The following is a 21,471-nucleotide window of genomic DNA, read 5'->3' as shown; positions in this document are numbered from 1 at the left end:
GACCAGCATAGACATGCCCACTCTTTCTCTTTCTTCTCTCCAGGGTGAAATGGGTCCAAAGGGAGAACCCGGGCTCGCAGGACACCGAGGCCCCACCGGGAGACCAGGAAAACGAGGCAAACAGGTAAGGATCCCAGGGTTTACCTCACTGAGGGCACACTGCCTGGAGATGTGTGGAGAAGCATGCAGAGGTCATCTAGAACTATTCCACAGCCTTGGATTCAAGCACCCTCAGGGTGAGTGGACAGAGCAGCCTCGTTACTGATGTTCAGGCTTCTCCTGGCTAGCCATGGTTCAAGGTTACAGGCTCCACTCAAGGTCAGAAGCAAGAGTGGCCCTAGTTTATAGGAACGCGTATATCTTAAACGAAGTAACTAGGAATGATCATTCTGCAGAAAACCTGCTCTTTGCCTCAGTATATAGGGTGTAAGTTGAGTTTTAGAGACCAGCCTATGCCTGTCCTTGTGGCTACCAGGTCTTTTGAACTTCAGTGACAGTTTTCACTGCACAAACCCCCAATTTGGAAGTGTTCCTCTTCGTTGGGTTTGTTAAGAGCTTAGGGCAATTGTTCGCTCTGAGCCTCCTGGTCAGCAGGGAAAGCCAGGTCATGGAATTGGGAAAGGAAGGAGCAGGGCTCACTTTTCTGGACTGGTTTTGAGGCCTGCACTAAATGGCCACAGGAAAACTAGCATTTTCGATAATGTACAGATACACCCGAGAGAAGTGCCATGTTACTTTTTGTTTTTGTTTTTTTGTTTGTTTGTTTTAAGACAGGGTCTCATTATGTAACCCAGGATGGCCTTGGTCTTACTACATATGCATTATCATCATCATCATCATCATCATCATCATCATCATCATCATGATGTTTGTTGCCTTTTTTATTTCAAATACGATATTTGAAATCCAGCTTTATTTAGGGGCTGGGGCAATGGCTCAGTAGGTAAATTGATTCCTGTGTAAGCATGAGGACTGAGTTGATCCCCAGCACTCACGTGAAGAAGCCAGTGTGGCAGCGCACACCCGTAATCCTTGTACTAGGGAGGCAGAGTCTCAGCCACTCCAGAAGAATCCATGAGCTGCAGGTTCAGGGAGAGACCTTGTCTCAAAATAAGGTGGAGAGGAACTGAGGAAGATACCTATGTTGACCTTTGGCCTCTGCTGGCACACCAACAGACACAAGTCAATTTGCGAAAATAATACCAATTTTTGAAAATTAATATTTATTAATTTGTATACTTAGGTATACTTTTTAATGTTAATGATTGTTAGTATGTTAGAAGAAAAATGTCATTTTTGAGCATATATGTAAAACTTTTTATTTTTAATTGTTATTATATTTTATAGGGTACACTGTGATATATGTACATATACAACTACATTGTGGAGTGATCAAGTCAGGTTAATAGATACATATATCACTTCAGATATTTACTGGTTTTTGTCATGAAAATATCTGAAATCATCTATCCCGCTAGTTGCCTTTTTATCTCCATTCTGTTGGTGGTTATGGTTTAATCTGGGTATTATATCTTTCCATAATTCATTATTTCACTTTAAAATTTCTTTGTTTATTCATTTATTGTTGTTGCTTTGAGATAGAGTCTCATGTAGCCCAGGCTGGCCTCAAACTCTGCTTCCACCTCAGACATGCTGAGGATACACGTAGTTCAGAGCTATTTCTTCTCGTATTTAAAATTATTTCTTTTATGTCCACTGTGTAGTTATTTTGTCCTTCACTTATAACTTCAAATCACAATGTGTAGCTCCTCGTTGTTGCAGATATTAATACATTTTAAACATCTTCTAAGAATACCCACATCATATTTTAATAAACAAGGAAGCAATAGCTTGCTTGGAGGAGAAATGCTGAAAGGAGGGCATCTTTGGCAACAAAGCCTTTTCCTTGTGCTGGTGTGAGGACGCTCAGACTTCAGTTTATGTCGGCATCTCAGAGGCATTTACTGAACACAGATTCTCCATCAGCTACAGTGGCTGCACCTCTAGGTCTTGCCTCTGAACGCACCCCTCCCCCCATCGCCCATGCCTGGACCTCGTTTCCTAAAGTCCCAGGTACAGTTGGTCTGGAATCGACTTCAGCTTGTGCTGTGTTTTGTTGAAGCCACCCGTGGGATTCTAACGTGCAGCCAGGAATCAGAACCACAGTCACCCTGTGAAACTAATGATGAGCTTCCCTAAGTCAATGCAGAAGTGACCTGGCTCTGGATAATTCAGATCTCACGGTAACATTGTTTTGTTCTGTTTTCAATGGAAAACAAGGCCTTTATTTTTGTACAGTTATTTAAATCAAATATGGCAAGATTCTTTTAGTTTGTTTTTAAAGTCACAAAATGTCAGCCTTGTTTTGACAGTTTCCCAGGGGGCCGTGGTCACATGGCTTCCAAAGCATGCTACAGGTGCCAGTTTCCTTAAATCTAGGCTCAGGAAAAGAAAAAAAGAGGGAGAAAGTTCTCCCCTACATGATTTCATTCTAGATTGTTCTACATTAGTCTAAGAAGAGACTGTTGGTTTCTGTCCTCTAGATCTTTTCTGGGGCAGTGTTTGTCTTTCCTGGTAAAGCCAAAGCCGAGTAGGCTGTATATCAACCCTGGTGATGACAGTTATATTGGAATGATTGTAAGAGCTACACCAAAACCACTTGGAGAGTTCGGAAGAGTCAGGGAAGAAGCCCACTCCCTTTACAAGATGCAGGAGCTTACCTGTGTGCCTTTCAGTGCTTTTCTACTCTGCAGACCCCTCAACTGTTACTGGAAGCCTGCCCTGGAGCTTCCTTCATATCTCCTAGTGTAGAGTCATGTATCCAGAAGGACTATGATTTCTGGAAGTAACCAGGTTAATCCAAACCTAGGAAACAAGAATCTAGGAAGACTCTAGAATACAGTTTCCATCACAGGATTTCAGAGATCATTTAATCCAATCTCACTCCCTTCAGATCTCTCCCATCTATTCACAAGGAAACAAGGGGCCAGTGCGGTGGAGTTGCTTGCCAAGACTGTTGAGCTGAGCCAACTTCAAGGCCAGGGTTAGAATTTTGAGCATGTGTTCCTCTCCCTTGCTATGGCTCTCTATCATGGCCATGCTTCCTGACTTGTCTCCAAGCAGGTCCAGGAAAGCGGCTGTTGACCTGATCATAAAAACCTCCAGGGGCTGGGATTATGGATTGGTAGTAGAGTACGTACCCAGTGCAAAAGGTCCTGAGTTCAAGTCCAAGAACCACAAAAAAAGGAAAGAAAGAAAGAAAGAGAAAGAGAGAAAGAAAAAACTTCAGTTAAGGAGACAATGACTTTAAGAGAAACCTCCTGAGTTCACAGCAGATACAGAATAAAGAGTCCTTTCCCTGGACAATTCGGTTCAGTGACACCTGCCATAAAGATATGGCCCCTTCTGTGCAATGACCAATTAAGCCAGACTCCTCTACTCTTGGTGTCAGAGTCAAGGAGTGTTTCCAGCTCCTTCAAGCCATGTACTTCCTGTGCTCAGAGCCAGCTGGCCTGGCTGTTAGGAAAACAAGCTTTACTGGCTATATTAAGCTGGTGTGACTTCCTTTGCCATTCTGGGACCCATCTTGGTTATCATGTGGAATGCTTCAGCCTGGCCTGAGGATTAACAGCCTCCTCTGTGAGTGCAGAATTGGAAACAGACTAACCTCATGGGTCCCCTGGGACAAGTTTAGGAACTCCTCTGGTATTATGGAGAAGACCCCTAGGGCCATGTTGGTAGGACAGTACCTCACAGAGCCAGTGTATGATTGGAAATGGAGTATCTTCAGGTGTGACTCTCTTTAAGCAACCAGGACTTCTTAGGTGTAAAGGAGTTTGGGCTTGGACATCTGTCATCCCGTTGACCATCATGGTTGATCTAGGTGGTCTAGCTGTTGAGAGGGAGCTCACTGCTCCGTGCATGTCTTCCAAAGCTATATGATTGGATAGAGATGACCTTCTCTGATAAAGGACTGTCCTCTGGTTAAGAGTATATAAGTAGTCATGGTCCCAGCTAGAGTCTCCAAAATGCTCTCAGAAAATTGAACTTGTTTCTCCATGGGAGAAGATGAAGCCTGGCCAGCCACTAGGACAGTCAGCTTGTCTCCCCCATCACCCTTCACTCTTTTATTTATTTATTTTTATTTATTTATTTGTTTGTTTGTTTGTTTATTATGTATACAGTGTTCTGTCTGCACACATGCCTGCACTGCAGGCCAGAAGAGGGCACCGGTTCTCATTGTAGATGGTTGTGAGCCACCATGTGGTTGCCAGGAATTGAACTCAGGACCTCTGGAAGAGCAGCCAGTGCTCTTAACCTCTGAGCCATCTCTCCAGCCCCACCCTTCACTCTTCACAAACCACATTTTCACTTCTGCCATCTTTGTTAGCCTCACAGTGAACCCAGGTGGCTCTGTATGTACTGGCCCTACTTTAGAGAAGAGAAGACCAAGGCATAAAGCAATGACATGATTTATCCAGCCTCACTGTCAAGGTAAACTATCTTGACTGACAGACAGATCATCAAAACTCCCTCCCCATGTGCTGCCAACTTCCTCTCCTTCGTTTGGTCTGGGGAGAGAAGATGCACATGGCGGATTCTAGCCCATATGGAACTTATGTCTCATGGGGAGACAGTGATGAAGTGACCACACAATAATCTATGATCAGTATTCCGAAATAAATAGGAAGAGCCAGGGGTGTGTGTTTAAACTAACAGCAATCCCTCTGCCTCAGCCTGTTGAGTGTTGTGATGACAGGCATGCACTTCAACTCCCAGCTTGAAAAAGAAAGTGTTGAGAGAATTCGGTGAGGAACACCAGTATAGCCTGCGAGATCAAGGAAGACCTTGTTCTTGGACATAGGAGCTGAAAACTGAAGGCAGAGGGGGCATAAAGAGGAATTTGGGGTGCAAAGATAATCTTTTCTTGAGAAGTGCGAGAAGAATCATGGTATTTTTGACTAAAAGCAAAAACAAACAAACAAACAAACAAACTCTGGCTGTCATGGTGGTGCCCATCTTTAATCTCAACACTCGGGAGGCAGAGGCAAGTGGATCTCTGTGAGTTCAAGGCCAGCCTGGGCTACAAAGTTCCAGGATAGTTAGGGCTGTTACACAGAGAAACCCTGTCTCAAACAACAACAACAACAACAATAGCAACAACAACAAAAAAAACCAAAACAAACAAACACTCTGTCTCAAGGCTGGAGGGCAGGGCCATATCTTGCTTCTTGGGCTCAGTAAGGAACTGGGTCTATACCAAGAGAGCAATGGGAAGTCTGTGGGTAGAAAGTTCTGATAGAATGAAAGTAATCCTAACAAGTAGATGAAAGCTTAAATTATAGGTCTACCTCAGCTACCTCAATACTAGAACATTGCACAAATACCCTGAGACTCCATTTCCTAACTTATGCCAGGGGATGAGGTGGATTGTTTCTGTTGTCCTGTGCCATGTTTCTAGAACAGAGTGAGAACTTAATGAGGTCTTCAAACTTGCACAGATCACTTGCTCTGTCCCTCTCACAGGCTGCGTGCTGGAGACCAGATATATCCCACCATGAGTTTTTACTTGTCTGAGCTATATGGTCTCTGATTTAGAGGTAAGTGGGGAAGGAACTTTGTCATGTCATCATATCACAACAGGCTTTCTCTTTCTATCTGTCAGGGTCAGAAGGGAGACAGTGGAATCATGGGCCCACCAGGCAAGCCTGGGCCTACTGGTCAACCTGGTCGTCAAGGTCCTCCAGGGCCCCCAGGTGCCCCATCTGCAGGTAAGACCCTAGGTGCCTCATCTGCAGCTTCACTTAACCTATAAGTCATACTCCTAACTAGGTCCCCCAGAGAGGCCTCAAGGAGATGCCTGCAGAGCTCTGCATTGTATTTCTTGTCAGAAACTGCCAGAGGCTTTTTCATATCTCTTCATGATTTCTCTATGATTTGGCTCACTCAACTTCATCTTAACATTTTGGAGAACAAATGCAGGAAGTAGGGAGGGGCTAAATTACATTGGTGATGTCATTTATACTGTCAGTGAAAAGGGTACCTATTTCATCAACTAAAATCTTTTTCTAGAAAAATGTGTTTCATTGTTCCAACCATTATCTTAAACCCAGAAGGCATTGCAGATTTTTCTGTCTTACACAGTGTGATGAAAGATTGTTTATTTGCATTGGATATGTTGTGTACATTTGAAGGAACTGCTAAAAAGAAATTAAGAGTCCATCATTGAAGATGAACTAGGTATGTTTCTACCTTGTTTTACTATTTAATTTGTTTAGGTAAGCCCTTTATTTTATTCCTTTATCAGCTCAACATAAGGCCTTTAAGTGCACATCACTTGTAAAAAGACAGCATTCCTAGATCTATCCTCAGTTATATGAAAGGAATCACAATTAAAACAATTTTTAACACACTTTTAAAAAAAGATTTATTATTTATTATGTATACAGTGTTCTGCCTGCATGCCAGAAGAGGGCACCAGATCTCATTATAGGTAGTTGTGAGCCACCATGCGGTTGCTGGGAATCGAACTCAAGACCTCTGGAAGAACAACCAGTGCTCTTAACCTCTGTGCCATCTTGTAGTGATATATTGTGTAACCTAATAAACTTTGCCTGAAGATCAGAGGCAGAACAAGCACTAGATTAAACAAAGACCAGGCAGTGGTGGTACACACCTTTAATCCTAGCACTAGGGACCCAGACGGATCTCTGTGAGTTCAAAGTCACCCTGGACTACATGAGATTGACTCTGTCTAGGAGAGACACAGAGCCAGACACTGGTGGCACACACCTTTAATCCCAGCACTTGAGAGCTAATGCCTTTGCTTGAGAAGCACACATGTCCTTAATCCCAGGAAGTGATGGCTGGGCAGAGAAAGGTATATAAGGGGGTGAGGAGACAGAAACTAGAGGCTTTTTCAGGCTGAGGAGTCCTAGAGGTAAGAGGTGACTTGCTCTACTTCTCTGATCTTTCAGCATTTACACCAATTTCTGGCTCTGGGGTTTTTCATTAAAAGACCATTTTAAGGTTCATGTTACACCATCTCTCCAGCCAAGGAATCACAACTTTAATTACAACTTTTTTTCTTAATAAAATGGGAACATTTAAAAATTCTGCAATGCCTTTCTCCTACTGTATTTATGGGAACATGTTTGCCACACATAGTGAGGTTATCATGGAAGGATTATTCTGTTGGACCCATCCTGTCAAGATGCCAAGAAGAACCAGACTTTTGGGTTTTTTTCTTTCCTACCTTTTAAACTATCAACTAAGGGTTAGCTGAAGATCTGGTAAATTGTGGCAGGAAAACAATGAGGAAGGACCCTCCTGCTTTGACCTACTCCTTGCCCACCTCTTATTTATGTTAATGGCCCATGGATGCCTGAGGAGATCACTGTCTCAGGCTATGCTTGGGCATTACAGCATTTCTACGACTGGAAATTCTTGGAGCACCATGAGCTACCAGTCAGGGACTGAGCATGGTGGAAGCCTGCTTTTGCCAGTGGAAAGAACTTTCTTGGGTTTGGAGTGTTTAGGGGCTAAAAACCTGAGGATTCTGGGAACATGTGGTGAGGTGGATGCAGACGAAGGTGGTTGGCAGACTTTAATGGTCCCATTGTGCTTCTGTGTCTTTGTAAACCTAGCCCCATCTGCCTTTGGCTTCCTTCCTGGGCCTGGGGGCTGTGAGCAGGTTCTCACAAAGCCAATTTTGTGCTGTCAGTCTTGAGAATTGGAACCCAAGGACTTAGCAGCCAGCACAGTTTTGTTTTCCTTCCTTCCCCAACCTTCTAGTTTTATCTCTCATGGATGGGTACCCTATTTCCCCTTCTGCTACCCTGTCCTCTCCCAACAAGGTGCACTGTCCTTCTGTTACGTCTCTGCCATTGGCGATTTGCTTCTTTCTTTCCTCCTTTCCCTTTTCTTCCATACTAGTGTCTATCTGTCTGTGTGTCTATCTATCTATCTATCTATCTGTCTGTCTGTCTGTCTGTCTGTGTGTGTGTACGCCACAGTGTGCATGTGGAGGTCCAGATTCCACCTGTGGCTCCTAGAAGCCCCACACAGCCTTTTGATTGCCATTCTGTCTTCCTCTGTCTTCTCACACTATGCCCTCCTGACCAGCTTTCTGCAAGAGGCTCCTGACCAAAAATGGAGAGCAAGGTCCTCTGACAAGAGAGCATGGCAGAAACGCTGGGGTGAGGCAGTTCAAGTTGTGCCCTTCAGAGCGTCATGGCAGGAAGCTGGCAGGATGATGGATGTCCTCTGCCAACTGGGAGGAAGCGGAAGCAGTGGGGAACTGCGGTGGTGGTGGTGGTGGCGGGCTCCCTGCCACATCCTGTTGGGAGGCTGCCTCGGGCCTGGTTCTCAGCACCACGGGGCCAGCTGGTGCTGGAGGAGTGGGAGAGGGTAGGGGCTTTTTAATGACTCAAGTTACAGGGAAAGAGGATGGTGGTGAGGAGGGAAGAAAGGCAAAATTTAAGATGTAATTTGCAATTATACAATTACAAACTTGGCTAATTCTTTCCTGTGTCCAGACAGGGTATAAACAAATCCATGTGGCACCCGGGAATGACTGCTCCCCAAGAGAACTCGTATTCTTGGATCTGTCCGTCTGAATGGGACAGAGTTAGGCGAAGCATGAGTTCAGGTCTCAGCCACACCGGATTAACTAAATCTGAAAAGTCCTGAGTCTTTCCAAGACTATATTCTGGAGGAGTTCTGGGGTCATAGAACACTCCAGAAGGCTGCTCCGATGCCACTCTCATGTTTCTCCTTGTCACAGCCCCACTTTTCCTGGTGGAAACTCCTCATGTTCCCAGGTTTTTACCCAGGATGTTCTGGAGCTGGTGGTGTCTTTGTCTCTTCAGAGTTTTCTGAAAAATCAGAACCTAAGGTGGGAGCTTTTCCCACAGAGTTCTATTCCTGTTCCTTGTTAGAGCTGTAACTTGACATCTGGTATTGGACCAGCTTGTGAGTCGGCTCAGGAAGGCTGAAGGTGGTGGTCATTCCACTTTTTAGTGTGTGGCCTCTTCCCTACGGTCCTGGCCAGATAGTCCACCCTGGGTTCACATTATATGCTGCCATTCTAGCATCTACAGACATGTTCCCAGCTCCCGTCTGCCTCCACTGACTGCCTAAGACCAAGGACAGGCTGGTTTCCAACGGCCCCTGTTGTCTCCGGAGGAGGGGCATGTGCTCATCAATCTTTTCATCCTTCCCTGTCCTCTCTTTCCTTGTACTGTCAGACAGCTGTGACTTCCAGTCTTTCACAAGACCTTTGCTCTCTAATCAATCATCCAGTCATTGAATAGACACTCTGTTCCAAATGTGTGAAGTGTTGGCCTGCCCCTGTCAGTCTTACCCTGAGGGAAGAGAGACCTTAATGGAATGATCTGAGTGTGTAGGCTTGTAAGCAGAAAGGAGTGCTGTGAAGAACAGATGTAAGTGAATGTACCAGAGCAAATGTGCCGGAGTGGGAGGATGTGAGAGGGCTTCTCAGAGGAAGTGATGTTTGAACTGAGAACAGAAGGAACCGAAGAGACCCTTGGAGAAGGAGGGATGGAGGGTGAGAAAGATGATTTGATGGGGGTATGTTCTGTACACATCCCATTTCCCTGGTGGTTCTCCATCTTGATGGACAGTGGAAACATCTTTTAAAATTATGGATGCCTAAGGGATGGGAGTGTGGCTCAGTGGCAGAGCACTAACCTGGCTTATGCAAAGGCCCTGGCTCCATCCATGGCACTGAAAAAGGAAACAAAGCCACGGATGTCTGGAGATTCGTGTGGAATTGCTTAGAGTATGACTCAGGCATCAGGGCCTTTAAAAGCCAGTTTGAAGAATCTGGGTATGACGGCTTAAGCCTGTAATCCCGGCACCTGGGAGACAGAGACAGGAGAATTGTTACCACTTTAAGGCCAGCTTGAGATATATAGTAAGTTCCTGGTCAGCCTGTAGCGTCCAGGAAAACACCATAAAAAAGTCCAGGCAAAACTGAGTACAGTGGTACACACCTGAAGTTCCAGTCACTTTGGAGGCTGAGTCGGGAGGATTGCTTGAATCCAGGAGTTCAAAACCAGGCTAGGCAATATAGTAAGACTTCATCTCAAAAATCAAAAATAAGTGATGAGTAAGAGTCAAAATGAGAACCACAGACCTAGACATTGCCAGAGTGCATTTCCTAATCATACTCTTCCAGGATGTATCCTGACTTTTCTCAGTACTAGGGGAGAGAAATACCCTGAGCAGAAAATGTTCTGTTTTCTTCCAGGAGAAATAAAACACACACATACCCCAAAATTCCTCTGTAATATCCTTTATATAAGAAACTTAAGAGACAGTGAAAGGGCCAGGGGGTGGTGGCACACACCTTTAATCCCAGCACTCAGGAGGCAGAGGCAGGTGGATCTCTGAGTTCAAGGCCAGCCTGGTCTACAGAGTGAGTTCCAGGACAACCAGGGCTACACAGAGAAACTCTGTCTTGAAAAACAAAACCAAAAAAGACAGTTGAAGTTGGACTGGCAAGGTGGCTCAGTGGGTAAACGCACTTGTTGCCATGCCTGGTGGCCTGAGCTCCATCTACAGGTCTCAGATGGTGGGAGGAGGGAACTCCCCAAAGTTGTCCTCCAACCTCCATTCCCTTGCCTTGAGATGCACAACCTCCCTCCTCCTCCAAATAAATAAAAATAATCATTTTTTAAATATGGTAAAAGTTTTCCATCCGCTGCATAACCATCTGCAAGAAGACCCTTTAAATAATGGTCACAAATAGAGTGCATTCTTCAACAAGGAAATCTAGTGATAGTCAACAGGTGATCTATTAGACTCCAGGTGTCACACTCAGGGCTGCAGGTCGCAACAAAACCCTCCTCCTTCCCACAGGTTGTTAGTAACTATGGCTGCTACAGGACCAGATGTCCGTGTGTCTTGAAGGCAGGGTGGAGGGGGGAGGCCCATTGCTTGATGGCTGTTTTCCTGTATTCCTAGACGTCATGGCTGGGGAGCCTCTCCCCCTGCCTGTCGCCTGCCTCAAGTCTTCGCTTCTCTTCCGTGCACAGGTTGCTCACGTCTCCTGACTTGTTGGCTCTAGTAACACGACAGTCTGTTGCCTCCTAGGACAACTTGTAATGGGACTGAAAGGAGAGAGAGGATTCCCAGGGCCTCCAGGAAGATGTCTTTGTGGACCTCCCGTGAACGTGAACAACCCCTTGCACTCGGACTCCATGTATGGGCCGGGCTCCCCGAGAGTTCCTGCGGTAAGGCTCTTCAGGGCGTGGTCCGGGTGGGTGCCAAGGATGCTCTCTCCCTGGTCAAAGGCCTTCGTGATGTTCTTTAGGAAAATTCACTTTCCCTTGTTACAACCGCTACCCACTCGCTGTGGGAAATTGCAAAGTCAAAAGAAAACAAGAGGGTAGGGACATTCCCCCCACTTTTTACTTTCAAGACTAACTCCGATGTGGTTGAGATTATATTGTCTGAAAGAGTTGTGTTTTGGCCAAGGATGTAGTTCAATGGTTAGTGCTTGCCTAGTGCGCCCTGAGTTCCAACACACAGTACTGCTTGTAACAATCACCATTGCGTATGATCCTTGTTGAAGAGACATTTCCAGGTGTCAAATTACTTACCTCTAGCATCGTCTTTTAAGCCTTGGTAACATGCTAAAATAAACATTTAAATATGTGAAGTCAAGGTGGATAGTTTTGTTTCAAAGTATTCTGAACTGGATTGACATGATGTGGGCCTCCCAACTCCTCCCTGTGAGAAGCAAACAGTCTTCTCTGTCTCTCCTTGTCCAGTGGGAAAGCTTTTCTGGACCCTGACCACTATGTTCTCTGGCAGATTTTTGTGGTCAACAACCAGGAGGAGCTGGAGAAGCTGAACACTCAGAATGCCATCGCCTTTCGCAGAGACCAGCGATCGTTGTACTTCAAAGACAGCCTTGGCTGGCTCCCCATCCAGGTACTCTGGGGCAGGCCCATTGGGCTGTGACCCTCCTGTCCTCAGTCGGGAAAGGGACACTCCTATTAGAAGGGAAGAAAGCTATACGTTTGGGGCTGGACTGCACTTCTTCTGGGTCTGCAGGAGAGAGCTACCCATCCTCCCTCCCTGTCTTCTGAGCAGCCCCCCTCAGCCCCATTCCCACACAGACGCTCATCTTGAGCCAGGATTCCCTTTGGGAAAGATGGCCTCTCACATCCTCCCTGAAGGAAGCGAAGGGATGCCTCCTAGACCCAGAACATTTGACTTGCCTGCTTTGTGCTGCCTGGGCATGGCACCCTCGTTAACGGCTGTGTGTTTCTTTGGCCAGCTGACCCCTTTCTACCCTGTGGGTTACACTGTAAACCAGCGTGGTCCCTGAAGGAAGCGAAGGGATGCCTCCTAGACCCAGAACATTTGACTCGCCTGCTTTGTGCTGCCTGGGCATGGCACCCTCGTTAATGGCTGTGTGTTTCTTTGGCCAGCTGACCCCTTTCTACCCTGTGGGTTACACTGTAAACCAGCGTGGTACCTGTGGGGATGGCATCTTGCAGCCTGGGGAGGAGTGTGACGACGGTAACCGTGATGTGGGGGACGACTGCATTGGTGAGTGGGGCCCAGCCTGGGAGGCCTGACAGCCAAGGGGGTGGGGTAAGCCCTGGCTACCAGCTGTGAAGGTTTGAGGCAAAGGCAAGGGACAGTGGACCAGGGGCTGCTTTGGAGAGCCCCTTCCCAATTCCAGGCTGCATGTTAATTTTTCCCTCACCCAAGCATGTCAACAGGGAGGTGTTCAGGATCATGTCCCCCAGAGAGGCCTTCCTTGCCCCTGGCCCTCTTTCTTCCAAGCCCTACTTTGCAAGCTCAGAAGGGGAAGGTGATGGGCCTCACTTGTTACCCTAGAAAGGCAGGAGAGGCTGAGACTGGATAGCCGGAGCTCCTTTTCTAGGTGGACACTCAGGGCAAGCTGCCTCCATCTTTTGTGATAGAGCTGGGACCCGGCTCTGGAGGGTTTTTGATGATTTGATTTTTGAGTTTTTATTGTTTTGTTTTGTTTTGTTACATAAGGTGATCAGAGCAGGAGATGAGGTAGAAGTACAGTTTTCAGAGTCAGAACAGAATTCAGCTGCTGGCTCTGGATGGCAGTGGAGGGCCATTTCCGGCCTGGCTCTCTTGATTGTAAGAGAGGCTTGACATGCCAGTGTCTCATGTCTTCAGAGATTCCTCCAGCGGACCTGTGTGGAGGTTGTCTGGATGTGCCTGGGGGTCAGTTCATCCATCCATGACTCGGTTTGCTGAGGTCAGAACTGGAAATGTGTGGGCACCGTTGCTGTCCTTGTCGTCCTCAGGAGACAGATGGCAGCCACTGAGCTGAAGTTCCACCTAGAGCAGGGTTGAGAAGCAAGGGGAGGTTGTTATCTATCGTGCAGCTCCACCAGTCCCCTGGCAGATTTGGATGGCAATCTGTGGGGCACTGGCTCTTCCCTGGATCCCTTCGAATGGAGCCATTACAATCAAAACCAAGTAGTGAGGTGTCCATTTCCTCTAAAAATGAGGGTGGCCGGGCATGGCAGCATATTTGGGAAACTGAGGCAGGAAGATCACCAAAAATAAAAAGGCCAGTATGGACTGCATAACAAGACCCTGTGTAGATGGATGGATGGATGGATGGATGGATGGATGGATGGATGGGTGGATGGAGGATGGATAGAGTCTTACTGCTGGTATAAAGATAGAGGTCTTTGTGGAGGTCATATGGTCCCTCAGGAACACAGGCTGAGCCTAGTGGTAGATTGCCTCCCCGGAGCTCTGTGCTGACAAAGGCTTCACCATGCTCTCACACTGGGGTCTGGCGTTCCAGTGCCCTAAGCCTTGCCTTACCAACATTCCACAGTAGTTCTATGAAGGGGAGGCAGTGTCACCTTCTCAGGTTTGCAGATGACATGAAGGCCCTTGTCCCCCTGTCAAGTAAATGGCAGATGTGCTATACAGAACCCTGGTATGTCAGTGTGATGCTTAGTCCAGTCCTGAGTGAGTCTGAAACCTTCCAGAAGTTGGTTCTCAAGTGGGTGGAATGCTCTAGGGACACCACTGGGCCACACTGTCCTTGCTGTGTAGACAAGCCTGTTCCTGTTCTCAGTGCTATACTTTTTGTCTCCCTAGACTGTCACCGGGCCTACTGTGGGGACGGTTACCAGCACCAGGGCGTGGAAGACTGTGACGGCTCTGACTTTGGCTACCTGACATGCGAGACCTATCTCCCTGGGTAGAGAGTCCTCCTACACTCTTCCAGCACCTCCCCTTCCTGCCTTCCTTCACACATATTCTTAAGGGACTTTTGTGTTCCTGGTACTTTGTAGACACTGAGGTAGGGTAGAGTTCATGCTCCCCTGGTGAACATGTAGTAGTCACGGTCCCCAAGAGGCCTCAGTCAGAGCAGCCACAGCCGTCAGCACCATCCTGGGCCAGGGCAGAACAGCAGGCAGGCAGCGAGGAGCCTGAGGGCACTTCACAGACTCCATCTGTCTGCCCAGAGCACAATACCCACCTCCCACAAATCCAAAGGAGATCAGACCAGAACTAATATGTAACCTTAGGGACATAAGATATCGCTCAATAAGCCTAGATTCAATTCCCAGTTCCACGAGAAAGAAAAAGTAGGGCCAGCAAGATGACACAGTGGGAAAAGGCACTTGCCACGCTGGTCTGGTGACCTGAGTTTGATCCCCAGAACCTGTGTAAAGGTGGAAGGAGAGAATCGACTCCACAAAGTTGTCCTCTGACCTCCACATGTATACCATGGCACATCCTCACCCTCATCACTCACACCTAGACATGCATACACACACACACACACACACACACACACACACACACACACACACAGAGAGAGAGAGAGAGAGAGAGAGAGAGAGAGAGAGAGAGAGAGAGAGAGAGAGAGAGACAGGGACAGACACACACATAACTTTTAAGATATAAAGGGAAAAATACCTAATCTTGCCAGTTCGTGGTCCCTCCAAGAAAATATCCCCTTCAAGGACCTGTCTCTCTACCTTAGAGAGTCCTCAGTGGGCATTCAAATATGTTAGCGTCCTTACTCCCACAATGGCATCTTCAAGCTACCTACAGACTCCAGCCCCTGCCCAGAATGTAACTTTCCAGTGCAGAATGATGCTAAATGGCTCATGCTCAGCTGACCCTCACAGAATCAGCCATATGGTGCTCTAGGGAGCCACTCATCTGCTGACCTGTCTCCCATGAGTCCAATACCTCAGCTTTGGTTTCCATCACTTACCTTCCAGCAGGTCTTCAGCAGGCTGGGAAATAGACATCACCTGTCCCACAGTTACATCCATCCGGTACTCTCGGGGAGAGGGGTCTCCTCAACACTCACCCTCCAACACATATTAGCGTATGCTGAATGGAGTAGCACACCTCCAGTCACCCTCAGACTTCAACCCTGGGTAGGCTTGGCCAGGATGTCACTACATACGTGTGTCTGTGTGCACTGCCCGATGCCTGAACTAAGGAAGGCTCCTAACAGCCACCTACTGAATCTGGCCTGACTGAGCTGCTTAAGGGCTCCATAGAGTCATATATTGTCAACATCTGACTGGGAGTCGAAGGCTCATTCACCAGCTCACTGGGGCTATTCCTCTGGTATCTAGAAGCTTCCAAGAGACCATTGTGAATGCGTGTGGATAAGACATTGGGGATTATCATTTGCATTTGCAGATGTGTAGAGTACACTCTCCAACATGGTAGCCCTGTTCCATGTAGCTATTCAATTTTGAAATCATTAGGATTTTTGGTTCAGTTCTTCAGTCACACTAGCTGAATTCCAAGAGCTCAGCAGCCGTACCAGGCCAATGCTGCCCCTTGGACACAAATAGAGGACACTTGTATTAGTACTGAGTGAGTTCACAGATAACACTGGACACCCTAAGGCATCGAGAAGGGGGTGACTGTCTCATAGATGATGTGTTAGCATCGGGGCTAACCGTCCCTCCCACCCTAGTCCCTCTGACTCAACCTCTCAGAGTTCCAGACCCCAAATGAAGCAGAAAAGCTTTCCTAGACCTGGGTCCTCAGGGGTACGGTAGTTTAACGCAGTTGGACCACCAGTCGTTTTTTAGAATGTGCTTGCCCCTGCCCACTCTGCTGCCTCCACCCTGATCAGTATCCTTGCCTCCCTCAGGTCGTACGGAGACCTTCGCTGCACCCAGTACTGCTACATCGACTCCACACCCTGCCGTTACTTCACGTGAGGGGCTTGAGGAACAGGTGGGCTGCAGCCCATGTAACTGGCGGCTGTATCTCTGCCCCACACATCATGCTGGCCTTACCCTCTCCTGGGCCAGTGTCCACTGACCTTCATGCGACAAAACAAGGATACATTCTTGCTGCTAAGACATGCTTTTGACTCAGTTTGACTGGAAGAGTTTTGGACCACTGCATCCTGTCTTAATTAAAAGAACCAGAAACCTTCTACATGTCCACCCTGGAGACTGCCCTGCCCCCCCACATCTGGCTAAACAGCTGGCTGTAATGCCTTATCTCCTCTGGAAAGATGCTGGCTCAGGCCATGGACTTGGCTTAGCACTGTTAGACAATGGGAAGGGCAGGGCTCATGCATTTTGTTCTGCTCTCATCTGGCTTTGGGAGTGCTGGTGCACAGGCTTCTGCACCCTTCAGACCTCCGAGCACAGCTGCTCTCACCCAAGGCAGCCAGCTGTGAGGTCTCTCAAGATTTAAGAACCACAAAAGAGGAGGTGAGCAGATGCTCTTGGTGCAGCTCCCAGCTTCAGACTTGCTGAGGAGGGACCCTGCAACTGGCCAGAACCCCATCACCTTCATGTGAAGTCAGAGGTACTGAGAAAGCCACAAGATCCAAGCTCACTCCCAAGAAAAAGGTGGAGACTCAGTCGAGTCCCTTGCCATGTGAACCATATCAGAACAGAAACCTTCCTCCTCTTGATGTTCTCAAAGGGACAGTGGTTATAGCTTCAAATCCCAGGTGCCATCTTGGCCTCTGTCTTGACAGTGCCCTTCACAACCATGTTCTGTGTGGGAAACGCACTCCACACACCCTGACCAGGGCAGGTGCTGGTGTTTTCTCATGCTGGTTTCCCTGGTCTAGGGCTCCACTGCTGAGTCCTTGCTGCCTGCTGGAAGGGCCCTGTGACCCTCTTCCACGCCTGTATCTTGCACACCATTGTGTTTACCCCTGTGTGCCTGACCTCTTCCTTTTTCCTGGGGATTCATTTCTCCTTAACCCTGCATACCCGAGAACTGTCTTCCCCACATTTCCTGAGTGGGGTTTGGCTCTATTTTGGAAAGACATTTCTTTTTGTCCCCCACCCCAATACACACACCTACCTTGTCACCACATAGGCTGCCTCCTGGGCTGTTATACAAGCTCTTCAGTGAGCCTAAGCCTTGGGAACTCGGCAGGCAGCCTCTTACCCAGCAAGTCAGAACTGTGAACTGTATTTCCTGAGAGAAATCAGCTGAAGGCCGTGTCTTCGAAGGCAGGCATTTATGCTATTTACATTACTATTCTGGGGCTTCTGGGTGGGCAAGCAAGGAATAAAGGTGATTCCTGGCTGTAGCCCACTCTCCTTTGGGTGCTGGGGATAACGCTTACTGATCCTGGATGGAGTGGAGAGACTGAGTTCAGTTCTACTTCCCAAACTCTTAGATGGCTGGATTTTCAGGGTACCCGGTTTCCTTGAGGATAATGGAGGAAATTGATGTACAAAGAGGTAGTGAGGTTTACCAAAAATCACCAAGTCCAGCCCTGCCAGCTCATTCCTGGCTCTCACCTTGCTGGAGGACCTGTGGTCCTAGTGCCACCTATAGATCTAGCTAAGACTCATTCTGTCCCAAGTCCCACACCTTAGGTGGCCTGATTCTCTTCACAGGCAGTCACAGAGCCCATATGTGCCAGGTAAATGTCCCTTGAGGTAATTTTATGGCCATCATGGAGCTCCATGAGGGGCTACAGTGTGGAGAGAAGAACATGGAGGCTACTCCCTGAGCTCACAGCTGGTACAGCACCTCGCCTGGAGTTAGCTGGAGGCTGCACTTCCAACTCTGCCAGCTCACCTGTGTAGATGATGCTCTATAACCCTGACAAGGCATTCCCCAGAGATGATGAGGGATTCCCTCGGCTGTCACCATGAGTGGCTGAGATTACGGACAACTGAGGTGTCCAGTGGTAGGTAGACAGCATTCAGCGAAGGGTCCCCACTTCATTTCTCTGCCTCCCGTCTGCTGCTGGAGTCTCTTCCACTAACAAGAGTGCTGTCTGCTCCCAGCACAACCCAGAGGAGTGGAGAACAACTGCCCCACAGACTCTCAACCCCCAGAGCCCCCAGTTAAACCTGCCTTTAGATTACTTGGCCTGTTGTGGGTCCCGGGCCTATTTTTAAACAGTCAGAAGCATGGTGTCTGCTGAGTTGATCAGAACTGGGTTCCTGAACCCATGATGGCAAAGGCCACAATATTACATTTAGCCTATCCTCTGAGAGTTTGCCAGAAACAAAAGGCTACCTGGCTGACCACTGAGGACCAAGCATGAGGGTTAGGATGTGTTTAGTTTCATTTCCAGTTGCTGTGATAAAATATCCCGACAAAAACAGCTGTGGGGGTGGCGTGGGGGTGGGGTGCGGGTCAGGTGGTGAGATGGTTCGATGGGTAAAAGCACTTGCCACTGGACTCGATGACCTGAGTCCAGTCCCTCTAACCCACATGGTGGAAGGGAGAACCAGCATGTTGTTCTCCGAGCCCCACATGCATACCACTGCATGTATGTGCCCACATGCTTACTCAGAGGCTAAGTAATAACTGATTTTAAAAGAAGAGGAGAAAGGATTTGTTTTCACTGACATTTATAGGCATCATTGTGAGGAAGTCAAGATGTCAGGGACATGAAGCAGCTAGTCACATCACATCCACACTCAAGAAGACAGAAATGAATTAGTGTGTGCGTGCTTACTACTCAGCTCGCTTCCTCTTCTCTTACAAAGTCAATGACCCAAACCCAGGGCATGACGCTGCCCACAGTGGGCTGGCTCCTGCCATATCGATGAATATAATCTAGACAATCCCCAGAAGACTCACCCACAGATCCAGACAGTCCCTCATCAAAATTCCCTTCCAAGGCGATTCTCGATTGCACCAAGTTGACAGAGCTAACTGTCATAGATGCAGACACTCTCCATCCCAGTGGCCATCACTCTGGACCTTCTCTCTTTCCGACAGGGCATCAGCCACTTGCAATAGATGTTCAGGAACACTGTGCTTACCCAGACTCTAAAGAGGTTCCCTCGGACCTACTGAGAGAGGCTGCCTCATAGGGTACCACAGCTCAAGAACGATGGGGAGGAATTTGTGGGGGAGGGGAAGGAGATTGGATTCCCACATTTAGATGGTTATTTACTGGTTTGGACCTAGTAAATCACCTATTCAGAGAGCCACCAGCAGTGTTTTTTGTGTGAGATGATTTGTGGTACCTGTTTTGACCATAGCCCTTATTGTAAAATAGGAAAAAAGATGGTGGTTCTTATACTACTGCAGGTCACCTCTCTGGCTGCTTTGACCAATAGAATACTATGGACTTCTTCAGGCTAGGTCATAGGTCACACAGTTCCTCAGAATATACCGAGAGAGAGCCAGGTTTTCAGAAGAACGCCAACTCACCTGAGATGGCTGTGCAAGGCCATGCAGGCCGCGTGCCTGATGGGCCCAGATGACCTGCCTCCCAGCCATCCCCACCCAGGTGCCAGATATGTGAATGAAGCCACAGAAGCAGATCTGCACAGCCAAGTATGGTCCCAAACCTTAAACCAACAGATCCCATGATATAAAATGGTTGTTGTTTTAACCTACTAAGTTTTGGGCGGTTTGTTACGGTAACTGGAATCTGGAATGTCATTGGGGTAAGGAAGACCTCATAGCTTTGCATGTCAACTTGACACACCTGGAAAGTAAGACCCTCAAAGAAGGAATTGCCTCTATCAGGCCTCTATCTTGCGGGCACATCTGTGGGCATTTTCTTGATTGCTAACTGGTATGCGAGGGCCCAGCCCACTATAGGTGGTGCCACCCCCGGGCAGCTGGGCTTAGGCTGTGTAGGAAAGGTAGCTGAGGCAGTCAGAGTGAACAAGCCAGGAAGGCAGTATTCCTCCATGGTTACTGCTTCAAACTTGTACCATGAGTTCCTGCCCTGTCTCCCCTGGGTGATGGACTGTAATCCATAAGCCAAATAATCCTTTTCCTCCCTCAAGCTGCTTTTAGAACAGAAGGGGGAAAGGAAGCAAACTACAGCACAAAGGGGTGGGTGTGTATGTGCGTGGGTAGGAACAGCCAACAGGACCCGCTGGCTTGCATTTGGCGCCCTCTGCAGGAACCAGAAATAGAATCTAAGAAACTAGTCTGCTCCTACTGGGATTTCCTATCTCAGAGCCATACACACAGTGGCAGAGCCCCAGAGGCCTCAGTGACCCTACTGCCCTGTTTTCTTTCTCTCTTTTAAAATTTTATGTGCATTGGTGTTTTGTCTGCACGTATGTCTGTGTGAGGGTGTCGGATCCCTTGGAACTGCAGCTACAGACAGTTGTGACCTGCCATGTGGGAGCTGGGACTCGAACCTGGGTCCTCTGGAAGAGTAGCCAGTGCTCTTAAACCATGGAGCTGTCTCTCCACCTCTCCTCTCTAGCTAGCTCTTGCTCCTTGCCTTTGACAGCCTGGACCAGGCCACAGAGACAAGGCTCACAGAGGATAACACAGGGGTGTCCCTGCTCCAATTGAGCTGGCCAAGGCCATGCCAGATGAGCTAAACCTCACACTGTGGAGGAGCCAGCTAGCCCAGAACTGCCTAGCCAAGCCCATTCTAAATTGCCAACCCACCGACTTGTGAGCCAAATGAACACTTGTTGCTTTAAGTTACATAGGGGATGATTTCTTGCATAGCATGACAGAGGTAGCTGTTCACTGAGAACAACAAAACTCCCTTAGGAAGTGAATGTGCACAACCACTTCCCCACCAAGATGGTCAAGTCTGTGTTCACCTGAGAACAGGGGTCCCAGCTGCAGAATAAATAGAAGAGGGATAAATATCCCCGGGAGGGATAGCTCTCTTAGCATGGAATTTTAGCCAGTCCAAATTTGTTGAGATACTCATTAGAGACCCCAGAGAAACTAAAAATGAAACATCTAGAAGTTTACAGCCTAACGGGAGCCAAGGCCACAAGCCAGAAGCAGGCTGTGCTGAGGCAGCTGTGTGAATGGATGCAGAAAAGTGAGCTCATGGCCAGCTGAATGTCAGGTGGGGGGTCCCAGGTGTGTGCAGCTTGTGGCAAGGCATTCCAGGTGGAACTGGGTGAGCTAAAGTAGCTGGATGATGTAGCGAGGGATCTAGCTTTACTCTCAGACCCAGCCCTAAGCTTCCTACCACACCAAGAAAATTGTCTCAGATGCCATGTATAAGTT

The 21,471-nt window shown here is 47.9% G+C and overlaps 1 protein-coding gene across 1 annotated transcript in view; it reads left to right on the top strand.

Annotated features, from left to right (window-relative positions):
* Colq (collagen like tail subunit of asymmetric acetylcholinesterase) overlaps positions 1–17,587 on the top strand; it is a 56,264-nt gene extending 38,677 nt beyond the window's left edge. Inside the window, 7 exon segments of the mRNA XM_052733863.1 lie at positions 44–124; positions 5,666–5,771; positions 11,119–11,258; positions 11,842–11,961; positions 12,465–12,585; positions 14,140–14,242; positions 16,175–17,587. Coding sequence (XP_052589823.1) covers positions 44–124; positions 5,666–5,771; positions 11,119–11,258; positions 11,842–11,961; positions 12,465–12,585; positions 14,140–14,242; positions 16,175–16,244 — 741 coding nt within the window. The 3' untranslated portion in view covers positions 16,245–17,587.
* The last annotated feature ends 3,884 nt before the right edge of the window (positions 17,588–21,471 follow it).

The sequence above is a fragment of the Peromyscus californicus genome, unplaced genomic scaffold, assembly GCF_007827085.1.
Source record: "Peromyscus californicus insignis strain IS unplaced genomic scaffold, ASM782708v3 Scaffold_12__1_contigs__length_115047231, whole genome shotgun sequence".
Classification (NCBI taxonomy): domain Eukaryota; kingdom Metazoa; phylum Chordata; class Mammalia; order Rodentia; family Cricetidae; genus Peromyscus; species Peromyscus californicus.
Note: the sequence above shows the minus strand (reverse complement) of the source record. Positions and strands in the feature narration are given on the sequence as shown.